The sequence below is a fragment of the Lonchura striata genome, chromosome 8 (genome assembly GCF_050655825.1).
Source record: "Lonchura striata isolate lonStrDom1 chromosome 8, ASM5065582v1, whole genome shotgun sequence".
NCBI lineage: Eukaryota > Metazoa > Chordata > Aves > Passeriformes > Estrildidae > Lonchura > Lonchura striata.
This window is the reverse complement of record NC_140710.1, coordinates 9,456,900-9,478,959: the sequence shown is the minus strand read 5'-3', so window position 1 is coordinate 9,478,959 and position 22,060 is coordinate 9,456,900. Positions and strand designations below refer to the sequence as shown.

Below are 22,060 nucleotides of genomic sequence, written 5' to 3'. Positions count from 1 at the left end.
AGAGACAAAAAGCCCAGGTGACAATTCAAATGATGCATGAAAATAACATTTCAGTTTTTACTGGTGAGCTCAGATTTGTTTTTTTTTTAACAAAGAACAAAAGATTTCAACTGTTTTGGTCAATGTTTCATTAGTAACTCAGTAGTATGTCTGAATGCTCTAAAGAACATATATTGTAAAGATACTGCTGCTGCAGTGGAGTACATTTGTTTTTCTGAAACATTTGCTTCTGGACATGTTGTTGTGTCACACATAAGAATTTTGTGTTTGAATTTAATTTGGAGTAAAGTGTAACCGTATCAAGAAATGCAAAACATATATATTTGACCATTAATTTGAAATCCAATCATTTTTTACCTGCTACTTTTATGGAAGGAGACATGTTTTCATATGCCTTTTAAAATAATTATTGTCACACTTTTCCTCTGAGAAATATCCTTTGAGTCTTTTAAGTCTACAGTTTTACTGTCTTTTGTTTCTTCTCTCCTAACTGAATGTAAATGGTTCTATTAAAAACACCAAAAAAAGTTCAAGAGATTGCCAAATTACTATTATGTCTCTACACTTTTTAAAATGAAAAATAGCTTTCAAATGAAAAAAAAAAATAACAAGAAGAATTCATAAAAATGATAGGTCTGATGCAGATCCTGGAGAAAAGGGAGATTTGAAAAAAAAAATTACCATTGTACCGTAAATCTTTGAAATCCTGAATTAATTATTTTTACCTTTCTTTCAATTTTTTTGTTCAAGTTTAGTGGATAAATGTCAGAAAAAAAGGATATCTATAAAAAAGCTTTTAACTTGTCCAGCACTTTAAGGAGATGACAAAATTGTGAGAAATCAATAGCAAAGTTTTGTCTGAGACCAGAAACGGAAGAATAAAAACCTGTCAGAATCTATCAGTGAAAAACTGCTGTGAGATGTCTCCCTAGATATCGATGTAAGCTTTGTCAGGTATCAACAAGGAGAGTAGGAGAGAATAAAGCCCTCTAATTCCAAATGTTTTGGCTTATCTTCAAGTATTTATTTCAAAGGCAGTGTTTGAATGTATATCATGTTGGTCTTAAGCCAGCAAAATGGTACAACCTTTGGAGTCTTGTTTAAGCACTTTAATGTCAGCTGGAAACCAAGGTAGAGTTCATGGTATATTGAAATGAATTGTATGTGGATTAAGTTGGAAACATATATTCAGTTCTGTAGACTCTGTTCTGAGCTGAATAATTGAAGAAAAAAGCAGTTTTTGAGTTTTATGGCATTTTCCTAATGACAGTGTGAATCATTATCTGTAACTATTTTACCAGTATAATAGAAGAGGTTCCTTGTCTCATGAGACATCAAGTGTTTGTTTTGAAGAATTGAGTGTCCAAAATGACAAATACCCTACATACAGTTTGGTTTGGTCTCATACCTCTGCAATTTGTTGTCCTTAAAACTCTTTAATTGAAATGTGCCATCATTCTACAAAAGTTGTCTATCTTGTACTTCAAAGTTAAATGTGGTTTTATTGATGAAGTAAGAATTGGAAGCAGAAGTTTGGGAGGAATTTACAGAAAAGGGAAGTGTGTATATGCAAACCACTGCTGCTGTGGTGAGGCTGCAGGAAGGACAGTGCTGGTCAGGAGTGTGGATACAGGAGGAAATCTTTTGTGTGCAGTAAAATTTTGGGAGCACTTATCAGCGTGTGTTTGCATGAGATATGAGGTGCATCTGTAGTTTGTAGCTTTATAGAGCCAGTTTCTAGGGCAGAACAGCTTCTAGGTGAACTGGATTCATAATGTCATTCCTGTGGGATTCTTGAAACTACAGGCTTTGTTTCCATAAACATTTCAGTAAATGTCAATAGCTTCATTTGGGAAACACACAAGTTGGTATTGAGTCCTTGATCTTTGGGTTTGTTGCCATTCTGATTGGAGTTATTAATTACAGAAGTTTATATCCTAACATCTGAAGCATGAGAGTTGTCTTGTAATAAAGTAAGAGGAACTTGATTTTGGTAAATCAAGTAATGGTAAACGTTTAGTAAACAGAAATAATATTTTCTTCAGGTTTAAGTTTGCAGCCTATATTGAAAAAGGTTTTTCTGCCTATCAAAAACATGTTTCTTTTAAAAATGGCATGGTATTTGAAAGGTAGCATGAGAGAGGCTGGTTTCCATTCCGTTCTAATGGCAGTTCAGCTCCAGAATATGAATTTGCATAGTGAATCCAACATTTTCTATAAATATTAAATTTAATTGGAGATTCCTTTCCAAAGATGTTAGCTTGAGCCAAGGTTCTGCCTGGAAGCTGGTGTCTCTTCTGCATGTCCCTTCTCTGTTACAGGATGGAAGCAGTTGTTCTGTAGATGAATGAACTCTGCTCCAGCCTTGTTGGCAGCAAATTTACATTTGTATGGAAGATGAGTGGGAGTGCCGCCTTTCATAAGGCATTGGATGTGGGGGATGGGGCAGTCTGGCCCAGGAATAGTAACCTAACAAACTGGGAACAGAAAATGTGCTGTGAAAGCCTGAGTATTCTGTAAACCTGGAGGATTTTAGACATTATTTCAGTGTTTCTTTTTCTGGGACCAAGCCTCATAAGCGGTTGCTCGGGATGAGTTCCTGCTGTAGTTCATTGCTAATGCACAGCTTTGCTCCAAAGGTCTTACTTTATCAAACTGAATCTTGTAAATAGGCAAGACATCCAGAAGAAATTCAGACAAGCTGTCAGGCGAGTTTCCTTAGGTTGGCTGCCAAGTTGTGGTTTTTTCTTTTTTTTTTTTTTTAAACAAGTTACCTCATCAACCTTCCTGGTTTCAGTAGCCTGTCAGTGTATCTTGAAGAGACACATTTTTAAATCTCCAGATAAACACAGTTGATCAAAATAAATAAAAAAGCCCCAAGCACTTAAGTTTCAGTTTGACAGCGAAACATTTGGCTCATTTTTTTTTGCACAGATAGATGCTACCAAAGACTTAAAAAAAGATGTCACAAAAGTTGTCAGCTTATAAAATTTTGGAAAATGATCTTTTTTTCCCCACCAGACAATATGTTATGTAAGGAAATGTTATAGCTTTAAAGTTTCCCACAGCTTGATGTCTTGTTGCTTTTAGTTTTGGTTAAATAGAGTAAAAACTATAATGAATTAGGAATTATGAAATTCATAATTTACGTTATGAAAAACGTAAATTTTGAATCTCAGTACTTTAGATCCAGGGCATTGGTTCAAAAAAATTCCTTGGTAATACAATATGTAATTAAAAACATTGCATCTTGCTGCAGAAAATTGAAAATCTGTTGGCCTTTTTAGCCTGATTTTTGGATGGGAGCGCTCTTTTTGTGGCAAAATGTGAATTGGTGTTCATCACAAGATCATCCTTTTGTGTAGTGCTGACATCCTTCACATCCAGTCTCCAGTGATGGGGCCCTGGTTGTGTGAGAGACTTTCTGGTGTTTTTGTAGTAATTATGAAATATCAAAAGTTCCTAAGTAGTCAATATAAAGTGGACTTAGACCTCCGGAGTTATGAATTTAAGGAGTGCAGCTATTGGATTCACTTAAGCTGTTCTAGACAGCACACACATTTTTGATGCACAAGGTAATGATTTGATTGCCAAGATTACCTTTATTGGTTTTGCTTAATGGTAGGTTTCAGTTCTGATGCAACGGTATAAACCACAAAAGATGTCAGGATGCAATGCCAAGAACCTGAAATGACTAGGAAGTCATAGCAAAATTATTTGCCCTATTTTAGTTAATTTTTAGGTTTTTCAAGGATGTTGAGTAATACTTGAAATTCACTGCAAATACCAATTAAAATTTAAGATAGGTAGTTTATATTCAGCATAGAAAGTACAATATGCAAGCTGAGCACAGCTCAGAGATGAACCACGTGATTCTACACAGATATGTCTTTGTGCATATGTAAATGCACTCTCTGATATAGTAGATACAGACTCCTTTCTTATTTATCCCCCTTTGCAGTTGCTTTGGTGAGCAGAAAATGTGAGTAATAGGATAATAGCTTATTCAGGAATTCCCAGTTATGTTTCAGTAAAATGTATTGTACAGAGGAATTGCACAACTTCTAAGTGACTTCCTGTGGTCATTGCTTTTCTGACTGTGAAATTGGTCTGTCCTTGGTCATCTTACACTGGTGCTATTTGAAAACCTGTGGGCTGCAGAAGAGCTGAAAGAATTGTTGTTTTGATGATGCTGAAGTTAATAGATGGAAAACTCCTGTCATTTTCACCTTGGAAATGTTCTAACCTCTCAGATTATTTTCTTCTACAAGACAGAGAAGTGATAAATTTTGGTAGCAGGCAGTGGAATGGGGTCTGAATCAGCATGAATGAGAAGAGATTTCTTCTTATCAAAGGACAGAAAATGCTGACCAGAATCCAAGCATAGACCCTTCCTAGAGACCTCTGAGAGGTAGGGTTGGTTTCTGTCTAGTGTGTAAAAAGTAAAATTCCAGGACCTCTTAATATTCTTTGATATTTTATGATACATGTGGCCTTTCCTGTGATAATTAAAGGAGATGAAGTTCTTCAAGTCTTTTAACCCTGATGTTTTTCTACCCTGGAAACATTTATTTCGGATCTTTCATTTTATCAATATTCATTTCAAAATACAGGCCACAGACATGATTTTCCATGGTGATGTCATCAATGGTATATATCGAGAGAATACCACTAATTTATGATGCATAAGTTCTCTTGGTCTGTTCAGAGCTTCCTTGAACTGTCATAGCTACACACTATTTTTAGAATTACTTTTCAGCTTACAAATTCACTGTTACACCTTGTTCCTTTTTGGAGTTTGGATGCCTTTTAGGATGCAAGACACTGTTGTCTTCAGCAAGCACTACCTTTGGACTTTCTACCTAAATAAAGCTAAGAATGGCAACACTGGCTGAGCCCAGTGCCTTATCTCTGACAGCAGGTGTCTAAGGCAGAGTCTCTTCCCAGAACACTTGCAACTGTTTGTGACTCTGGGTCAACTTCAGTGTGTTTCCCTCTTTTAAGAGTTCTTGGCAGATTCTTCAATGCATTTGTCCAAACACTTGTGCCCATAATGGTGATTCTTTTCCCCTCCAGCCTTTTACAGCAAGAAATAACCCAATGTGACTGTTGTGTAAAACAGTAGCTCCTTTTGCTTCTTTGGAAATTGCTCTTATCCTCGTTTAATTCACCCCAGTATTGGCAAGCTGATAAACTGCCCTTCCCTATTTACCAGGCTAATCCTTGCAGGAGGATACTGGAAGTTCATGGCTCTTTCCATTTCTAGATGTCTTCAAATCAAGATTCAATGAAGAACTTTCTCAGCGCTTTTTCAGAGTGCTGCACCTAAACAGGAATTAATTGGTTGGATTATGTCCAGGAGATCCCAATGCTACACTACCCTTTCTCTTTCCTTGTTGCTGCAGAGCAAAGCAAATTTTCTTCAGATTTATAAATTTGCTGGAGGGAAGAAGAACTGAGTTATGAGCTTACTAAAGTTGCTGGTGAACCAACTTCGAATTCCCTCTTTTAATCCCCTTTCCTATTATTTTTAGTGAAGTTGAATGTTAAGATAGGTATTCTACACCTCCCCCCCCCCCCCCCCCCCAATAAACAGGTTTTTTGTTAGACTCTTTCTTGGCACTGCCTGCATCTGGAAACTGTCTGGGAACTATTTTCTAGAATTAACTGTTTATGTAATTCATAAAATTACATTTTGTGTCCTTTGGTTTCTTTAATATCTTTCAGTAATACATCCTTTAGTGTAACATCTTACAGAAATACTTTCTCATCTCTAATTAGAGACTTACCTGCAGACCTTTTAGGATGTTAAAATCACTGTCTAAGGGTGGTGTAATCTTTTGGTGAAATGACAGGTAAATTTAAGTTTCTAAAGGTAGTATTTAGGAAAAAATTTTCCATGTCAGAGAGTTGCTTTTGAATTTCATTTGTGCTTTGCTTGTTTCAGTTTGTGTCTAAGTATTTTCTCCAATCCTCTTTCATCAGTGATTTTCTGTGGTAGATTGTACTGAAGGAAAAAAAAGCAGAGTGGATGAGTCTTAACATTAAATAGAGGGGAAGGGACAGGGAAGCTGGAGAAAAAGCCATGCCTGTTTTTTTCCCCAGCAGCCCCAGTTGGCTTCTCTACCCCAGAAACTGGGTAAGTGTGGCAGGCAGCCAATTTGAAAGCATCCTCCCTAAGAAAGCTTGAAATTTGGAAGAGAACAGATGATTCTCATGGTATTTGAAGACTCATGCCAGGTTCAATCAATTACAAGTCACTTGTGAAGACATATTGAGAATTGGCAATGTCTGAATATTATGGTAAATAATCCAGGAAGGATCGTGTGCCAATAAGAACGCTTCCAGTTATGTTATGGAAATAAGTTATGGTTATGTACTACTGTTATCTGGCTGAAACATTTTCATTTAGTGGTTGATTTAGGAGGAGAATACAATGGGAATGGTATTGCATGATTATTAAGATGCCTTGATTCCTCTCACAGAATGTGCTGTTTAATGCTGGTGGCCTTAGAAGAGGTAAGATCAATGATCTTGGTTAGTGCATGGTCTAATATAAATATTTCTAAAATGTATTGTAGACTCAAATAAATTTCAAAGTGCATGTAATGTATGTAAGCATGCATACCAAAATGGTTTGTTTCTATGAGATTTTCTTAGGTAAAAATGGAATGTGTATGGTACTAATGTCTGATAACTGAAGTTAGCATTTTGTATTTTTTTCTGAGGAAACTTATTTGATGTCAGAATACAAGAAATTATATTGAAATCCATCATGAACATTATCACAGTAAAGTCCTGTGATCATTTTACGCTCCTGTGTGCTTTTGAACAGAGCGTGATCAGTATTTTTATGTCGCTCTCCGCCCCGCTGACACATCCCTGAGTTGTCCCGCAGAGTTTCGTGGCTGGCTCGCCGTTCCCCAGCCACATTTGCAAAAGAAGATGCTGTTCCTTTAAAATGAAGTGGCTCATGGAGTTGTTTTCACTAGCGCAGGTTTTTATATGGTACAGTAGGCTCCATGCAAATGAGCTCTGCCCTCTCCGGAGGCACAAAGGCGCTGCAGCCTCGCTCGGCATTCGCGTGTGTAAATCGGCAGATGGATGGATGGAGGGAGGGAGGCACGGCAGCCGCAGGATTTATTTATTAGCTGCTCTCAATAAAAGACCACACTCGCTCCGCAGAGGATCAGAAAACAACCTGCTGACCGGGACTGAGTTGTATCTGCTTTCAGCTGACTTTACAGTGATGTGTTCAGCTGATGTGACTCGGTCACTTAGCACGAAGATCAGCTGAAGATTTCCTGTAAATCTCCGCCGCACGGGCCCCGTGCCGGCCCCAGGCTCCTCCGGCGGCGGGGCCGGAGCGCCGCGCCGGGCTCCGCTCGCTGCTCCGTTCCGCGCCCGAGGATGCCGGGCTGAACCCCTCATAAACACAGCTCTCGACCGAGCGTGATTCGTGTGTCTCATGAAATCCTTCCGAGTCGGAAGTTAGGTTCTTTTTAAATGCAGTGGTTACGTTCAGAAGTTATAAATAGACTCTCTTCCTAAGCTTTTATCAGGAGATGAAATCTGTTGCTTTAGCTTTCTGCTAAAAAAATTGAAGGTCGTTGCGGCAATAGGTTGTTCATTATATTTGCAATACTTTATTTTTTCCTTTTTTTATCTAGAAAGGGCATGTGTAGGACAAAGGCTTCTTGACATGCTCAGTAATCTAAATGATACTGGGATGGGCATACCTAGATTTTTGGTTTTACTGAAATGGTGTTTGGTACAGCTAGAAGCTTTGTTGTTCTGTTTTTCAACACATGCTGTATGCTCATGTTTTAAAATGGCATTGGCATAATGGACCTAAAGGGGCAAAGCCCTTTCTGACCTTGCTGGAGCTGTCTGTGTGAAGGTAGCTGGCAAGCAGAACAGGACAGACTGAAAAAGCCTCAGTTGAAGTCTGCTTTTTTCCTTTTTTTTCCCCCCTCTGCCTTTTTGCTATGGATGACGATGAGGGAAGGGCTACTTCAGACAGCTCTGTCAGTGATGAATAGATGAATGAATTCGTAAATGTTCAGAACTTGCAACATGTGTTCCAGACCCTTCAGCACATGAGAGTCGCAAGATCTCAGCGCTGAGCTGAAGAATGTGCCGTGCCTGCTGCATGGAGGAGCCCAGCATGCCTCAGAGATAGCAGAAACAAAAGAATGTGTGACACTATCTGAAGAATCTGACAGTTGCTTTGTCTTGCAGAAGAGTAAAGGAATTTTTCAAAATTGGGAAAAATAAAATTTCCATGGTTTTCCTAGCGAGATTTTTCTGTATTTTAGGTGCCGGTGTATCATTCTGTGTGCCCACAGCATTGCTTTTTTAGTTAGCATGACTGTGTGTTTTTTAAGGGAAATGTGACCTGGATTTTGTGAGCTTATTACAACACAGTAAATGAAGGCAGCTGTTTTAGCTTTCTGATCCCTTATAACAGCTCAAGTCAATTGAAATAAAGCAAAAATGCCTGTGTATGGGATCTGAATTAAATTCCACTCTTTGGCCTTACGTGGAGTTGTGGATTATTATTGTTATATATATGTAGACAGTTGTGTGTATGAGGGGAGTAAGACATCCAACCTTGAAAAGATTTAGGAAAGTCGAACAGATTTTTTTCTAATATGACCTGCTAAATTTGCCACAAAGAGGCAGGCAAAATTACGTACAGATAGTCAGAGAGCGTGGCTGCAGTTCTTCCTGACAGGCAAGTGAAAGACCATGTCCTATTTTTAGCAAGTGGACGGAGGGCAAGTGGGAGGGGGAGAAAAGTTGGAAAATAATGGACTTCTTTAGCAGTTAGAGAGCAAAGCTAGTGAGAAGCAAGTGAGCTTTAGTGATCAGCAGTGGAAATATGGATGATTCAAGTATTCTTCGAAGAAGAGGGCTGCAGGTAAGCGTAACTTCAGCCTTTATTTATTCTTCTGCTTGTAATGTTGACAGTCTCATAAAAATGCTGACACTTGTTTGGTGTAAATCAGATGGACTGAGAACATAACAGTGATACTAGAATTTGAGTTTTCCTGTTTTCATCTAGTGTATATTTTATAAAATAAAGGCAGGATTTTGTATGCAGTAATAAAATAATATTTTAATGTCTTGGATTATATCCAATAGTTTTGTGACTATTCCTGTGGTAAGAAGTGAAGTATAAACTATGAGGCTTACCTTATTTTTGGAACTTCACTTTTACAGATACATACACAAATCTGTGACTTGTCAGACTTGCCTTAGAGTAGCCATTTTACTTGAGCATTAATTAAAAATTAAATGTCAGAGCAGATTGAATATTCTCATTTATTTTTGACATATGCTTCTTCTTGCTTCGTAGCCACAGTAATCCAAAACCAGAATGTAATTCAACAATGCAAATAGTATTTATATTTTACTTTCAACAACTATCATGGTTAAAATAAATACTCTAATTTGTTTTGAATTCAAACATACTAGTGAAGTTTTATTTTGTACTGGTGCTGTGGAAGTTGGACTAGGTAGCACTGGTCTGACAAACAGAAATCTGTGTCAGTGGGGTGTGATAACTGAACTGATGCTTATGGAACAAAACTGCTGGAAGTGAGTGAGCTCCAAAATCTTGTGTGAGATGGACAGGGAATAGATTTGTGCTTGAGACCAACATATTCTTCCCCTCCACCTCCCGTTTTCATTGTAATAGGATGGTATATAGCCTATTACATACTTGCTAGCATAAGTAATTGTTTATAGACCATGAACACTGCCTATTAAATTAACCATGTCTGTCCCATAGTTTAACTTCCTTTGAAGAAAATAAATGAGCTGTTTTAACATATTGCTATTCATGCCTTGCTGATGCTTTAAGGCAATTACAAAGTAATTGTTGCCTTATGTGAATATGTTCTACATCTCATATTTTTTATTTATTTATTGCTTATTAATATTACTGAAATAGCTTGACATAGTGTGCTGCATATACCATGATGACCGTGAATTAGGATAGTGCATTTCCTCATCATAAAATTAGCTGTATTTACTTTCTGTAGAACTGAGTATATAGGAATAAGTAAGATTATTTGGGGGTGAATTTTTGAATAAATTGATATTTATTTTCAATGTATCTAATTAGAGTTTCATAACCAAGAAGATTGTTTCTCTCCACAGATAATCAAATTTCTTTCCAAGCCATTTATTGCTATTCTCAACCCAGTATTTCTCAGGGTTGTTTTATCTATTTGACATGCCAGGGAGTGGTTTTCATGGTAATTCTTCAGGGGGATATTGGAAAAGAAAGGGAGGTTGGAGGAGCCCAAATGTTCACCAGTGTCAGCAGAAGACACTGCTGGGGATGAGAATGCATTTTCCTTGTTTAACTCTGTAGCATGGTGAAATTCCATCATTTTGGTGGTCTTGAATAGACATAATTTTGATGTCTAGATGTGGTTTTGTGTCTGTCCACGGTTGGGTAGGTATGTGTAAATGCATATATATATATATATATATATATATATATATATATATATATATATATATATATATATATATGTAGGTGTGATATGTAAGTAAAAAATGCTTCAGGAACTTAGAAAATAGGCTAAAAGGACATCAGGAAGTAAGGCAGATGTCCAAAAGGAAGTTAATGCTAGATATTTTTTTTTCCCCCTCTGTATTTTGGAGTAGAATTTTTGGAAGAAACTGTGGCTTGGAAAAGAGACCATTTTGCAATCAATTTCAACTTCAGAAATCAGGAAAAATTAAAGAGCTTTTGGGACATTGCCAAGGCAATGTATTTATTTACTTCCCTTGGAGAGCTGGGTGAGACTAGTTTGAAAGGCCACTGATTAAAAAAATTAGTTTCTTAGTTCAAGCTGGATGTTGATGGCTTTTAAAATGAACATCACAGCCCAAATTAGGTTCTCTAATCCAACCTCTCCACTCAAAGCAATGCTAATTCCAAAGTTAAATCAGGCTGCTGAAGGACTTGTCCAGGCTGGTTTTGAATATATCGATGGATGGAGATTTTGCAGCCTTGTTTGGCACCTGTTCTGGTACTTAATCATGTGCACAGTGAAAATCTTGTTTCCTTTATGTGCCACTACAGAGCACTTTCTAAATGTACACATATGTTTTCCTCGTGCTTCTTTTTACCTCCATCACCTAAAATGCTTGTGATACCAACACTGTGATAACTTTGTCTTCTTGGGGGAGTCTCTCAGCCCTGATCCCTGCAGTAAATAGCTGTGGACTAGAGGGAGAAGATAACCTGGAAGAGCAGGAATGTTCCTACATGCAAAGTCAATATATTGGCATGTGGCCCTTCTGTATCACCTTCTTAATTTGTTGAGTTCTACTTTTGTTGCATCCTGTTTGGTGCCACAAATTTGATCTACAAATTTTCAGTGGTGAAATGTGTGGAAATTTAAGGCCCAGGAGAGGCAAATTGGATTTTCTGTGTACATGTGACTGTATATATTTATATATTTATAATATACACACACATACATAGCATGCTCACAGTGTGATGTAGCTGTGCAATAGTATTGAGAAAAGGCTGAGAAAACACTTCTAATAATGGAATATTCCTTTAATTTCTAGGCTTTCATTTTAGGTAATGAACTTGGACTTTTGACATAAATTACTGCCGAGGGACAGGTGCTAAGTGGTGGAGCTGTAAATGGTGGAGTTGTTGCTGCTGCACTGTATTCTGTACATGTGTATTTGGATTTCTGAGTTATTTGGTGTTGCATAAAATGCATTGTGATGTAGCCACAAATTTTAGGAGGCTACCTAAGTTTGTTTTTGTTCCCTGTACATTTGTTGTTGCTGATTTTAGTGCAGATCACAGCAGTAGCACCCAGTGAGTCTCTGTGAAGATGAATTGGTATTTTGAACATCAATTTGTACTAGAAAATGGTGAGGTTTTTGTTTCTTTTGCATTGCAGGAGTGCACGTGTGCTTTTACTCGGTTCTCACATGCAAGAAATTGGGAGTTTCTATCCCCAAAATCCTGATGAGTGAATGCAAGTAAAAAAAAGTAATGGAGAGTGTGATATTCCAAATTTCAGACACTTGCATGCAGCTTATATTCTGCATTTGTGCTATGTGAGCAGTATTCAGATGTGGCTGCACATTATCACCACAGTCCCCTGCATCCATCTTTCCTTACAGTGTGGTATCTCCTTGTCATTTTCTGCTGAAATCTGGGCTAACTTCAGCTAGGTAATTTACTTAGTGGGACCACATTTGTGCAGGTTTCAGTGGTGATCTGAAAGATAAACTGCATCACAGGGATTGAATGTGCTTATCTTGGCTACTGTTTCTACTGCACAGATGTTTGGCTAAAATATAATTTATATAAAAAACCACGCCTCCCACCCCACCAGAAGAATGATTCATTCATTTTAAAGATAAATCTTAACATTTTCCTCCTGGGGGTAGGGGGGAAATAGGGCATGGAGGGTATAATCTCAGAGTATTTGGTGGACTTGTTCTTGAGCAGATTTATTTTACTCTAAGGGCTGAGCACTTTTTTGTTTTGTTTTATAGGGAAAGGGAATCAGAAAATCAGTGGAATCTCTAAGCTTCAGTATATTTAACAAGAGAAGGCTGACTGCACTGTAAGGTTTAAGTCTTCTCTGGCACACCTTTGGCCATAATTTAGAGACCCTGAAACTTGACAAGCTCTTCAATTTTGTCTCCTAAAGAATGTCTTTTGAAATCATTAAAGACATTTTTTGCTGGCTACAAAGCTTATTACAAGATCTGATAAAAATGATGCTAGTAAGAATGTTACCTTTTGCAGTATTTTTATAAAAAGTTAAAGTACAAATTACCTATGAGTTGTTCACAGTGGGACACTAAATGGGACTCAAAATTTGATTTTTCTGTTCTGCTTTAAAAAAACTTCTGAAATATACATTAACTAATTAGTATCTACATTTTAAACTGAAGATTACCTTTGTAATTTTAGCATGAAGATGGATGCATACATACATATGTAAAGATCTTCAGATGTTACCAGTCTCTTGGATTTGAGTTTTTAGGCCTGTGTGCTGCAGGGGAGCCTGCCATGGGAAATACATTAACAAGACTTATTTAATACTGCTCACAGATTTACCAGGAACATAACTGAACTCACAGGTCAGATATCTGCTGAAGAGCTTCCAACAGGGATGATGTAGGCAGTCACCACTTACACTGACATCTGAGGAAGGGGTGATAACATGAGAAGATAAATAAAAATTATTTATTCAGATACCAAAATTTGAAACTCATCTTAGAATACAAGACAGTGCATGCCAGTTTTCTTTTTAAAAACATTAAAGAAAAAATAATTTTTTCAGGTTGGCATCCAGAAGAGGCAAGATTTATGTTCAGGCTTGGTTCCTGTTCCCACAGTAAATTTCCAACACCTAAAATTATTAAAAGGACAATCTAAGTTCTTTAACTTCTGTGGAAATTGGCAGCTGACAGGAGGAGTGGAATCTGCATTGGTGTTACCTGTGTGGAGAAGGGAAATGACCTTGCTGTTGTACAGAGCTTGGCTGTGGGTGTCCAGGCTGTGTGGGCAATGGGCTCTGTCTTCTGCTGAGGAGAAGAATTGGGGAACTCTGACTACAGATGAATGGTTGCTAGAATTCATTAACTACATCAGCCATAAGCAACTTGTTTTGACTAAAGTCAGTGGGAAAAAAGGTGTGAAGTTTTATTATATTGGTGTGTTGTAATCTGGTGCTGGGATGCTGTATGTCACAACGTGGGAAAATGGATTGTTGTGAAATCACTGCTGCATCTCATTGTAGGACTGAGGCTCATGCTCAGACAGGTATGAAGCCTTGTGGGTTTTTGGGGGATGTCTTCTGGGCATGTGAGCTTTCCCACTGGTTTGATTTTTCAGGTTTGGTGCTTGTGGTCCACTTGGGAATGGAGGAGGGAAGGGAATCAGATTTGGGGGGGGTATGAGCTTCTGCATTCACTTTGAGGACACTAGAAAATGTACCAAGGGAAAAATGTGAAACCTTGAGAGAATAAAAAGCCCTTGAAACATGGACAAGGAGAAAAGGTTAAATGGTTTGCTCAGGCAGAAAAGATGGCATTTAGCTGCTGTCTTCAGGGTATTGTTAAATTGGTTTGATAATTTGCTGTAGTTAATGCTTAAATAAGTGCTTTCAGTTTGTCAGTAAGGACTTTGTGAATGCTTATACAGCTGCACTAAACTATTTATTTTCAGGCTGAGAAAAGATAAAAATACCAGTCATTAATATTCTACTACTTCAGGAAGAAAGGTTTTGTTAGCAGGTGACTCCATGAAAGAATGGATCTGTGTGTATGAACCTGAGCCTAAGGAAATGCTAGATAGAGGAATTCTTCCCAAAGTCACATTTCAGCGGCTGGACTCGCTGGTTGCCATGAATGGTGTTTGCTGTTGGTGGCAGGGGTTGCTGTGTAGGGAGTGGGAGTGTTTCCCCTCCTCACAATCAGCCACTCGGCGTGTTTCACTGGTGTTAACATCGCTGCATTTTGTACTTGCTTAATGCTGGAAATCCAAATCTTAAAGGGAAACCAGTTCTCCAGCCTAGCAACATAACACAACGCTGCCATGCTGCAAGACTGGTGTTTAATCTGCTTATCTTTAATAGTCTTCACTGCTTACACAGTCCCACTTTCCTCTTTAATGAGAAGAAATGTCCTGCAGTGAGGCAGTGTGTATTTTGCTTCTAGGCTTATGTCATCAGCCTGGAAGTTGAAATTGGTTAGAGCACTTTTTTATTTTCCTGCTGTCAGTTCTGCTAGTTATGGTTGCTTCTTCAGTTTCTCAAATACATTGAAAGATGGTGTAGGGTTTTTTGGTTATTGTTATTGTTGTTAAAGGAAACCTAATTAAAACATGCCAGGTGAAAAAGTCTAATTTTGAAAAACTATTGCTATTGATTGGGAGTAGGCAGTCCTCTTGTGTTTTCAGCGAATAAATATGAATTATCTTTGCATTCTAAATATTTGTAAATTGTGGATAGTAGCCACATAAATTACAGAAAATATTTTAGGAGTAGCAGTATTTAATAACATCTAGGAAAGGATCTCTAAAATGTCAAGAGATATTTAAAGTCAGTTATTAATACGTGGCAGTATTTCCCATGTGATTTATCAGTTGGTCCTCTTTTATTTTGTATTAAATTGCTTTACCCAAGCCATTAGTATTTATCTGACCTGTAGAAAGTATGGCATTTTATAATTTCTGAGCTCAGGATAGGCTTTTCAGGGTTGGTGATTCTTGAATTTCTAGGAGCTACTATTAAAAATTGAAGTAATTTGTGGACTCCAAGGTGTTTTAGTGTTATTCTCTGAAGGAGCTGATAAAAAAAATCTTAAGATTTTTTTTTTTAAAGAATTAAATACCTTTGCCTTTTTGATGTGCATTCTTAGCACAACAGTGAGAGGCAAGGAAAAAAAAATTACTTTATTCAGCAGCTGTGTGAATAGCAGTCTTTTTGCCCACCAGAGCAGTGTGCAAATGCAGCTGTTTATCTCTTAGCATCCAAGGTAGGTCAGGTATTCCCTGTAATTTATTTTCAATTGTGTGGATGTATTCTGAATTTTGCAAAATGTGACTATTGTTTAGCTCTCTTTCTCTCTCTCTTTCTCTCTTTCACAAAATGTTTAAAGTTTACATAGTCTTTTGGTAATTGAAGACATGAGATTGGATTTGGTGGAGGTGGACTTAATAGTTATAAAGTTTTGCTCACTGAAGGTTCCTATTTCTAGTTGTTAGAACTTTTTCTTAGTTGTGTGACTTCTGGCCTGGCTATGTGTGACATTCAATGGAATTGCTAAACAAAATAAAGGCCACCTACAAGTACAGTAAATTCAAGTGGTATGAAAATGATTTGTGAGACTAGGTTTAATGTAAGCAGGTATGCTTTAGAAATATGAATTTTCACTTTACTCATATCTTGTGAAAACATTGGGTTTGTACTGTAAATAATGCAGCAGAGTGCCTTAAACTTGGCTTATGAGCTTTGAAATCATCATCTCTATTTAAAGATTTGCTATGAATCACACTTTGTAGTTTTGTGATTTAGAGTGTGAATGTCTATTCCATATTAGAAAGCTAATTTCAGCTTGAATTAAATTATTGTACACTACAGTAGAAATATATAATACATGGCATTTTACATAAATGCTTCTGTATGATTAAACCTTGAAGTTTCTATTTTCTTGTTTCAAGGATCTAGAATGAGATCCAGTAAAAAGTATTAAGTTGTTTCAGATTTTGATAGTCTTTATTCTAACATTCAGCCTTACTGTCCATAACTGTTCTCCAATATCAATTTTATTGATATGTCTGGAGGTAATAAGGCCCATTTTTCCATGCATCCCGACATGTTGTCTGCTGTTGGGCTTTGGGTGAAGTGCTGTACTGCAAACATGTCATAATATAGTGAATTAAAGGTTTAATTCTTCCACTTTCTTTGCAGAATGCTTCCTGATAGATGTCATTGCTGTCTTTAGCATGAATTTCTTAAATAGATAATTGCATTTATGGTTTTGTATTGTTTCTTTTTAGAGATGATGTATATATATATATATATATATATATATATATATATATATATATATATATATATGAATATAGATCTTTGCAATCTGGGCTTTGAAGTTATCAGCACATCTTCTATGAATACATTCTCTGGATGAAAAGTGATTCAGCTTTGTTTTTACTTGGTCAAGTCTATAAATGACTCATTTTGCTAATAGCAATGCTCCCTTTAAATCAAATTGTTGAAGCACAACAGATGCTTTCATAGCCAAAGGTTTCTCTTTTCAAAATACTCTTGGATATTAGTGTGGTAAAATCATGTTTGAAATGGGGATGAATATAAATATTACCTATTGTATGGCACAGCTTAAACAACTGTAACCCGATATAATTACTTTTAAATTACTTTCCTCAAAAGATGAAAATATTAATTGCCTCTGACATTTATCACTTGTTTTGCATCAGCATAGGCTAATAAATGTCACTTTTACGGCCAGCCAAAAAAAAGAAATTATATAAGATGTCACAGGGGTAGGTTGGTGTATTTTGTGAAAAAGGCTCTTTCTGCTTCCACTGGTCCATGAGCTGTGGCTTGTTCCTGCTGGGGATGACTCCAGTGGTCTGAAATGGAGCAAGCCAAGCCCATGCCATCACTTCCCAGCAAATCTGTGGCCCTGAGAGTGTTTCTAAGTGCTTCCAGTATTACACTGTTTTGTTTTTTTTTTTTTCCCTTAGGTGTATGTAGTGATCTCCTTTTAAAAATGTTAAAAATGTTGTTTGCCATATTTTTTATAATGATAGTGAGCAATCTGGCTGAGGTGGAAGAATGTGTACTGACTGGTAGAGAGATCCCCTTGGGGGGTGCTAATTGTGAGGTGCCTGTTGGGAGGCAATTAGGGTCTTAAAAAACCTAAACAATGGGAATAAATTTAAAGGCTGAAAGAGGAACAGATTGTGGAGAGCTACAGGCAAGAAAAGAATTGGAAGTGACTTAAACAGGGACATGAGTGATTTTACATTTGAGATTGATTTCAGATTCTAAAGGCTGTGGGCTGACAGTTTATTCTCTCTAATGGTCCCCAGTAATTTACTATTTGTTTATCTAGCTTTTATCTTTTCCTCTTTCAAATGTGAATGTCAGGCAGCTTCTTGTTCTGAGCCTGTTGACTGTTTTGGTAGGGCCTACTTAAAACTCTGTGGACCAAATTTAAACCTGGCAGTTCTGTTGCACTTTGTCTCAAAACCTTTATTTATGAAATAGCACCCAAAACTTCTTGTACTGAAATGGGCAAACATTGAAGTTTTTAAAAACAATTTTATAATCTGGGATAGTTTTGCTGTGTGGTGACTACTTGCTTGTAAATTTTCAGAGTTTGACAGTGCCAAGCTGATATTTTTCTTTCAAAGTGGCTACCATGAAGAAAGGCCCTCAGGGACGTGAGACTGCTGGAGACCTTCAGAAAGCAATGTTGTGCTTGATTAACTTTAGACAGATGATGGAGTGATGTAGTAAAATCATTTTTGTTAAGGCATAATACAACATAGAATCCAGTGTAGTACCATTGGGACTGATAAAAATGAAATACTAAAGAAAAACCATGCCCTTACATACAGCTTTCAGCAGCAGATGCAATAGGTGTAATTTAGTTGTGTGGTGCTGGGAACATAATATTGATTTACCATGAATCAAGAGAAATAGCCTGTGCCTTGCCTGGATGTATGGATTGCAGCAATCTTGGGGAAACCTGTTACCTTAAAATGGTGCTGTAACAGAATCTCTTCTTTTTGATAGTGGTGGGGAGGTGATTATAGCCAGGTGAAAAATCCAGTTACATATCTAAATGGGGGGTGAGAGGTCCTTACGTGCTGCTGCTGGGAATTGACAATTTTCCATGTACTTAACTCACACTTATTGAAAAGAACAGTTTCTTGAAAGCAATCCCTTGCATAACTTGCATAGAATTGAAGGCAGTGGAATGAGAAGGGTTTGGGGTAGATCTTGCCTTGCATTGCTCACACAGATTACTTCATCTTTTTGTGTGGCATTTGTGTACCACAAGATAAAGATTTTTTTTTTCTCTGTTTAAAAAAATACCAAGCAAAATAGTATTTGAGAGAAAGTTGCAGTGACTTCAAAGAAGGTCAGTCTGGTCACTGTGGCATGTAAGTTCTTTCTGGGAGGCAGTAGTTTTCTTGGTCTTTAATAGGAGAATTACTGTACAAAGTGATTACTGTTTATGTTTTTTGGCCGACAATATAATGCTACCAAAGGGTTTTACTAAATTCACCTTTCAACCAGAAAGAGCTGTATTATCTTACTGTTTGAGAGATTGGTGTATGGCTTTCATTCATTTACCCCTTAATCCTCAGGTGACCTAGTTTATCCTGAGGTAAGATGGCTTTAAATACCCTTGACATAGACCCTGATATTTGAAACAAAATACTCCTGTATTGGTGTCTTGGGTCTCTTTATGTGCTCATGACTGATATCAGGTGAAAGTGAGTGTTTCAAGAAACAACTGTTCATTTTTGGTGTTGGACTTAAAAAAATTCTCTATTGTAGGCAAATTAAAGCCTTGTCACAGGAGGGCTTTGCCTCCCCTCGTTATTGCTCATTTATCCTTATGCCACAGTGCAGATCCTTATGCCAGATCCCAGTTGTTCCACAGGTGAAGTCAGACAGAACTGCACATATTCTATAATGGGACTCAAAAGGAGATTTTATAGTTAAGTTCCTTCTGTTTTCTGAAAACTTTGGAGTTCAACAGCCATCATTTCAATATTCCCTGCTTTTCTTTCAGGAAGTGAGCTTGATTAGAGGGCTTCTAAATTAACGTCAGCAGGGTGCACTGTGCAAATGAAACCTGGCCACTTTGGAGCAGAAGGGATGTTTTAAATGGAATGGTTGCCTTTTTTTTTCCCCAGCTGGCAACCTTGGTTTCTCCCCAAATACTCTTGGTGGGGAATTAGTGCTTCTAAACTCCTAGAAGGCAGATTTCAGAAAGCATTAAAGTGATTCCTGTTGGTAAGTCAAGAGCCCCCTGCTCTCTTGGAAAAGAACCAAAATAAAACCCCAAAAAATTAAACCAGCAAGATACTCAGCTGTAGAAATAAAAAGAGGCCACCTTTGTACCTGGGCTGGGTTTTTGGGTCTTTGCTGAAGGTTCTTATGGGAATAGTTGATTTGGCTTTTGTTAACTTTATAAAAAAAGAAATGAACAAAAGCTGTTTGTTTTCAGGAACCAATGACAGGCATAATTTACACTGGTTTTGTGTGGAACAGGTTGGGAGGGGGAAGGATGAGTGAACCAAATATATGTGAAAGCTGCAAGCACTCAGTTTGGGATGCTGAATTAGTTCTGATAGAACACAAAACAAAGGGAATTCCTCTTTAATATTTTTGTAGTGATCAGGTATAGGGAGTATGTTATGCTACACGAAGGCAGGGGAGAAAAACCTCTGCAACTTTTCTTCTTGGATGTGTGCCAATTTTAAAAAAGCAAAAATAGAATGCAATCCTATTATTAGTGTAACAGATCATGATTGATAGTTGTTATGGCTAGAAATTGGTTTTAAGCACTGTATTTTGGAACAGCTTGAACAATATTATAGGCTTTTACTTAACATGCCTCTTAAAATCTTGTTTCTGCTCTCAGTCTTTCAAGCATTCAAAGAGATATATTTGGACAAGGTATCTGTTTTTTATGTGCTGGAAATAACATTCACTTTACTGTTCAATAATCAGCCCTCTTTTTTTTTCCCCCTCTGAATCTTCCATTTGTTATTTTGTAGCTCTAAACTGCTTCATAGCAGTAAGAAAACCATAATGAGACAGAAAACAAAAACTGATTATGAAGACAAAAATTTGTAAATATATTTGAAGTCATAGTAAAAAAACTGTACTTGATTTCTTGAGTGGAGTAAAGACTTCTTCAGACTAAGGCCATTTTGAAAATTTGTGCTTAAAAATGTAGCCAAAGGAATCAAAGTAACTGTAAAGATCATAAAATGCAGTAAGAGGGAGAGAAATAATGTAGATAATTCATAGAATTGAGCATGATTTTAGTTTTTAAAGGTTAAAATTTTAGATAAAATTCAGAGGAAATCTTTCTTAATTAAAATGAGGTAACCTGAGAAAAATGGAAGTTGAAACAGATGTTGCACTCAGAGTTGTGATCAATGCTTGATGTCCAGGTGGTGACCAGGGGTTTCCTCAGTTGGGACTGACACTTTAACAGCTTTGTTGGTGATGTTGGACTGGGGCACCCTCAGCAAATCTGCTGGTGACACCACAGAGAGTGGAGTGGGTGACACGCTGCAGGGACGCGATGCCATCCGGAGGGAGCTGGATGTGTGTCAGAAATGGCCTGTGAGAACATCATGAAGGCCAGCGAGGCCAAGTGCAAGGTCCTGCACGTGTGTTGGGGCAGTCCCAACCACAGATCTGGGCTGGGACATAGCAGGTGGAGAGCTGCCCTGGGCAGAAGGACTTGGGGATGCTGTGGGTGAGAGGCTGGGCACACCCCAGCCATGGCACTCCCAGCCCAGAATGCCACACGTGTCCTGGGCTGCATCCCAACACTGTGGGCAGCAGGGGAGGGAGGGAATTCTTCCCCTCTGCTCTGGTGAGACCCACCTGGAGCTCTGTGCCCAGCTCTGGAGTCCCCAGCACAGGAGGGACACAGAGCTGTTAATAAAAGACAAATACATATTTGAGCCTGCATTTTGGTAGTGGCTGGGTGAGAACTTTTTGAGGTTAACAGAAAATTAGGGAGATAGGAAGATGAAATCCAAAGGCCAGGCTGTAGGAACTGTAAGAACCCAGAAGGTCCAGAGCCTTTCAAAGCCTTCCCATGTGAATATTTATGCACAGTGTTAATTCTTGTTACACTGAAATGAGTTCTTGAGTCAGTGGCAGGTAAACTGAGTGGTTGAAATCCTAAGTAAAAATAGATACCTGTCAACCTGCTAAGAATTGTTTGCCTTTGTAAATTAAAGAGAAATCAAAGCCACGGAAACAAAAATGAAAAAGTAGAAACTTTAGATTTAACAGTAGTAAAATGCTTAGAGGTTATTCACCATTGCTGCTGTGAAATAAACTGGTAGGTTATTGAATTTTTGTGTTTGGAAAAAATTACTTTAGAAATAATACACCAACTTCTAAGGTCAGGCAGGCTAAACCAAATGTTTTTAAAATTGATTTATCAAGTAACTGTCAAGTTCTTAGGGAAAAAGACAGAATTAAAAAGAATAGAAATCTCATAGGTGGAAACCAACCAAAGCGCTACATCCAGATAATTGAATACGCTTCCATGAGAGAAATGCTGAAGGGATTGCTCTGGAAATATGCTTCTTGTGTTTTAATTGCACTGTCAGGGAAGACTATCTCATTAAGTTTTGTTTCCCATATTAAAATCCATGTTTGGGTCCTGTGAGTGATTCCATACATCATCTATTTGTATTATCTTTTACTAAACATCTGAGTTGGTTTCAAATTCATATTATGGATGAAAGGTTGCA

At 37.6% G+C, this 22,060-nt stretch overlaps 1 protein-coding gene across 14 annotated transcripts in view; it reads left to right on the top strand.

Annotated features, from left to right (window-relative positions):
- Positions 1–22,060, top strand: part of MAST2 (microtubule associated serine/threonine kinase 2) — a 203,705-nt gene that overhangs the window by 56,796 nt on the left and 124,849 nt on the right. For 2 of the 14 annotated variants that reach the window (XM_085585698.1, XM_085585693.1), the window contains exon 2: positions 8,088–8,923. The exons of the other annotated variants lie outside the window; for them this stretch is intronic. In XM_085585698.1, coding sequence (XP_085441824.1) covers positions 8,885–8,923 — 39 coding nt within the window. In that variant the 5' untranslated portion in view covers positions 8,088–8,884. The remainder of the gene's footprint in view (positions 1–8,087; positions 8,924–22,060) is intronic. 14 annotated transcript variants of the gene reach the window in all.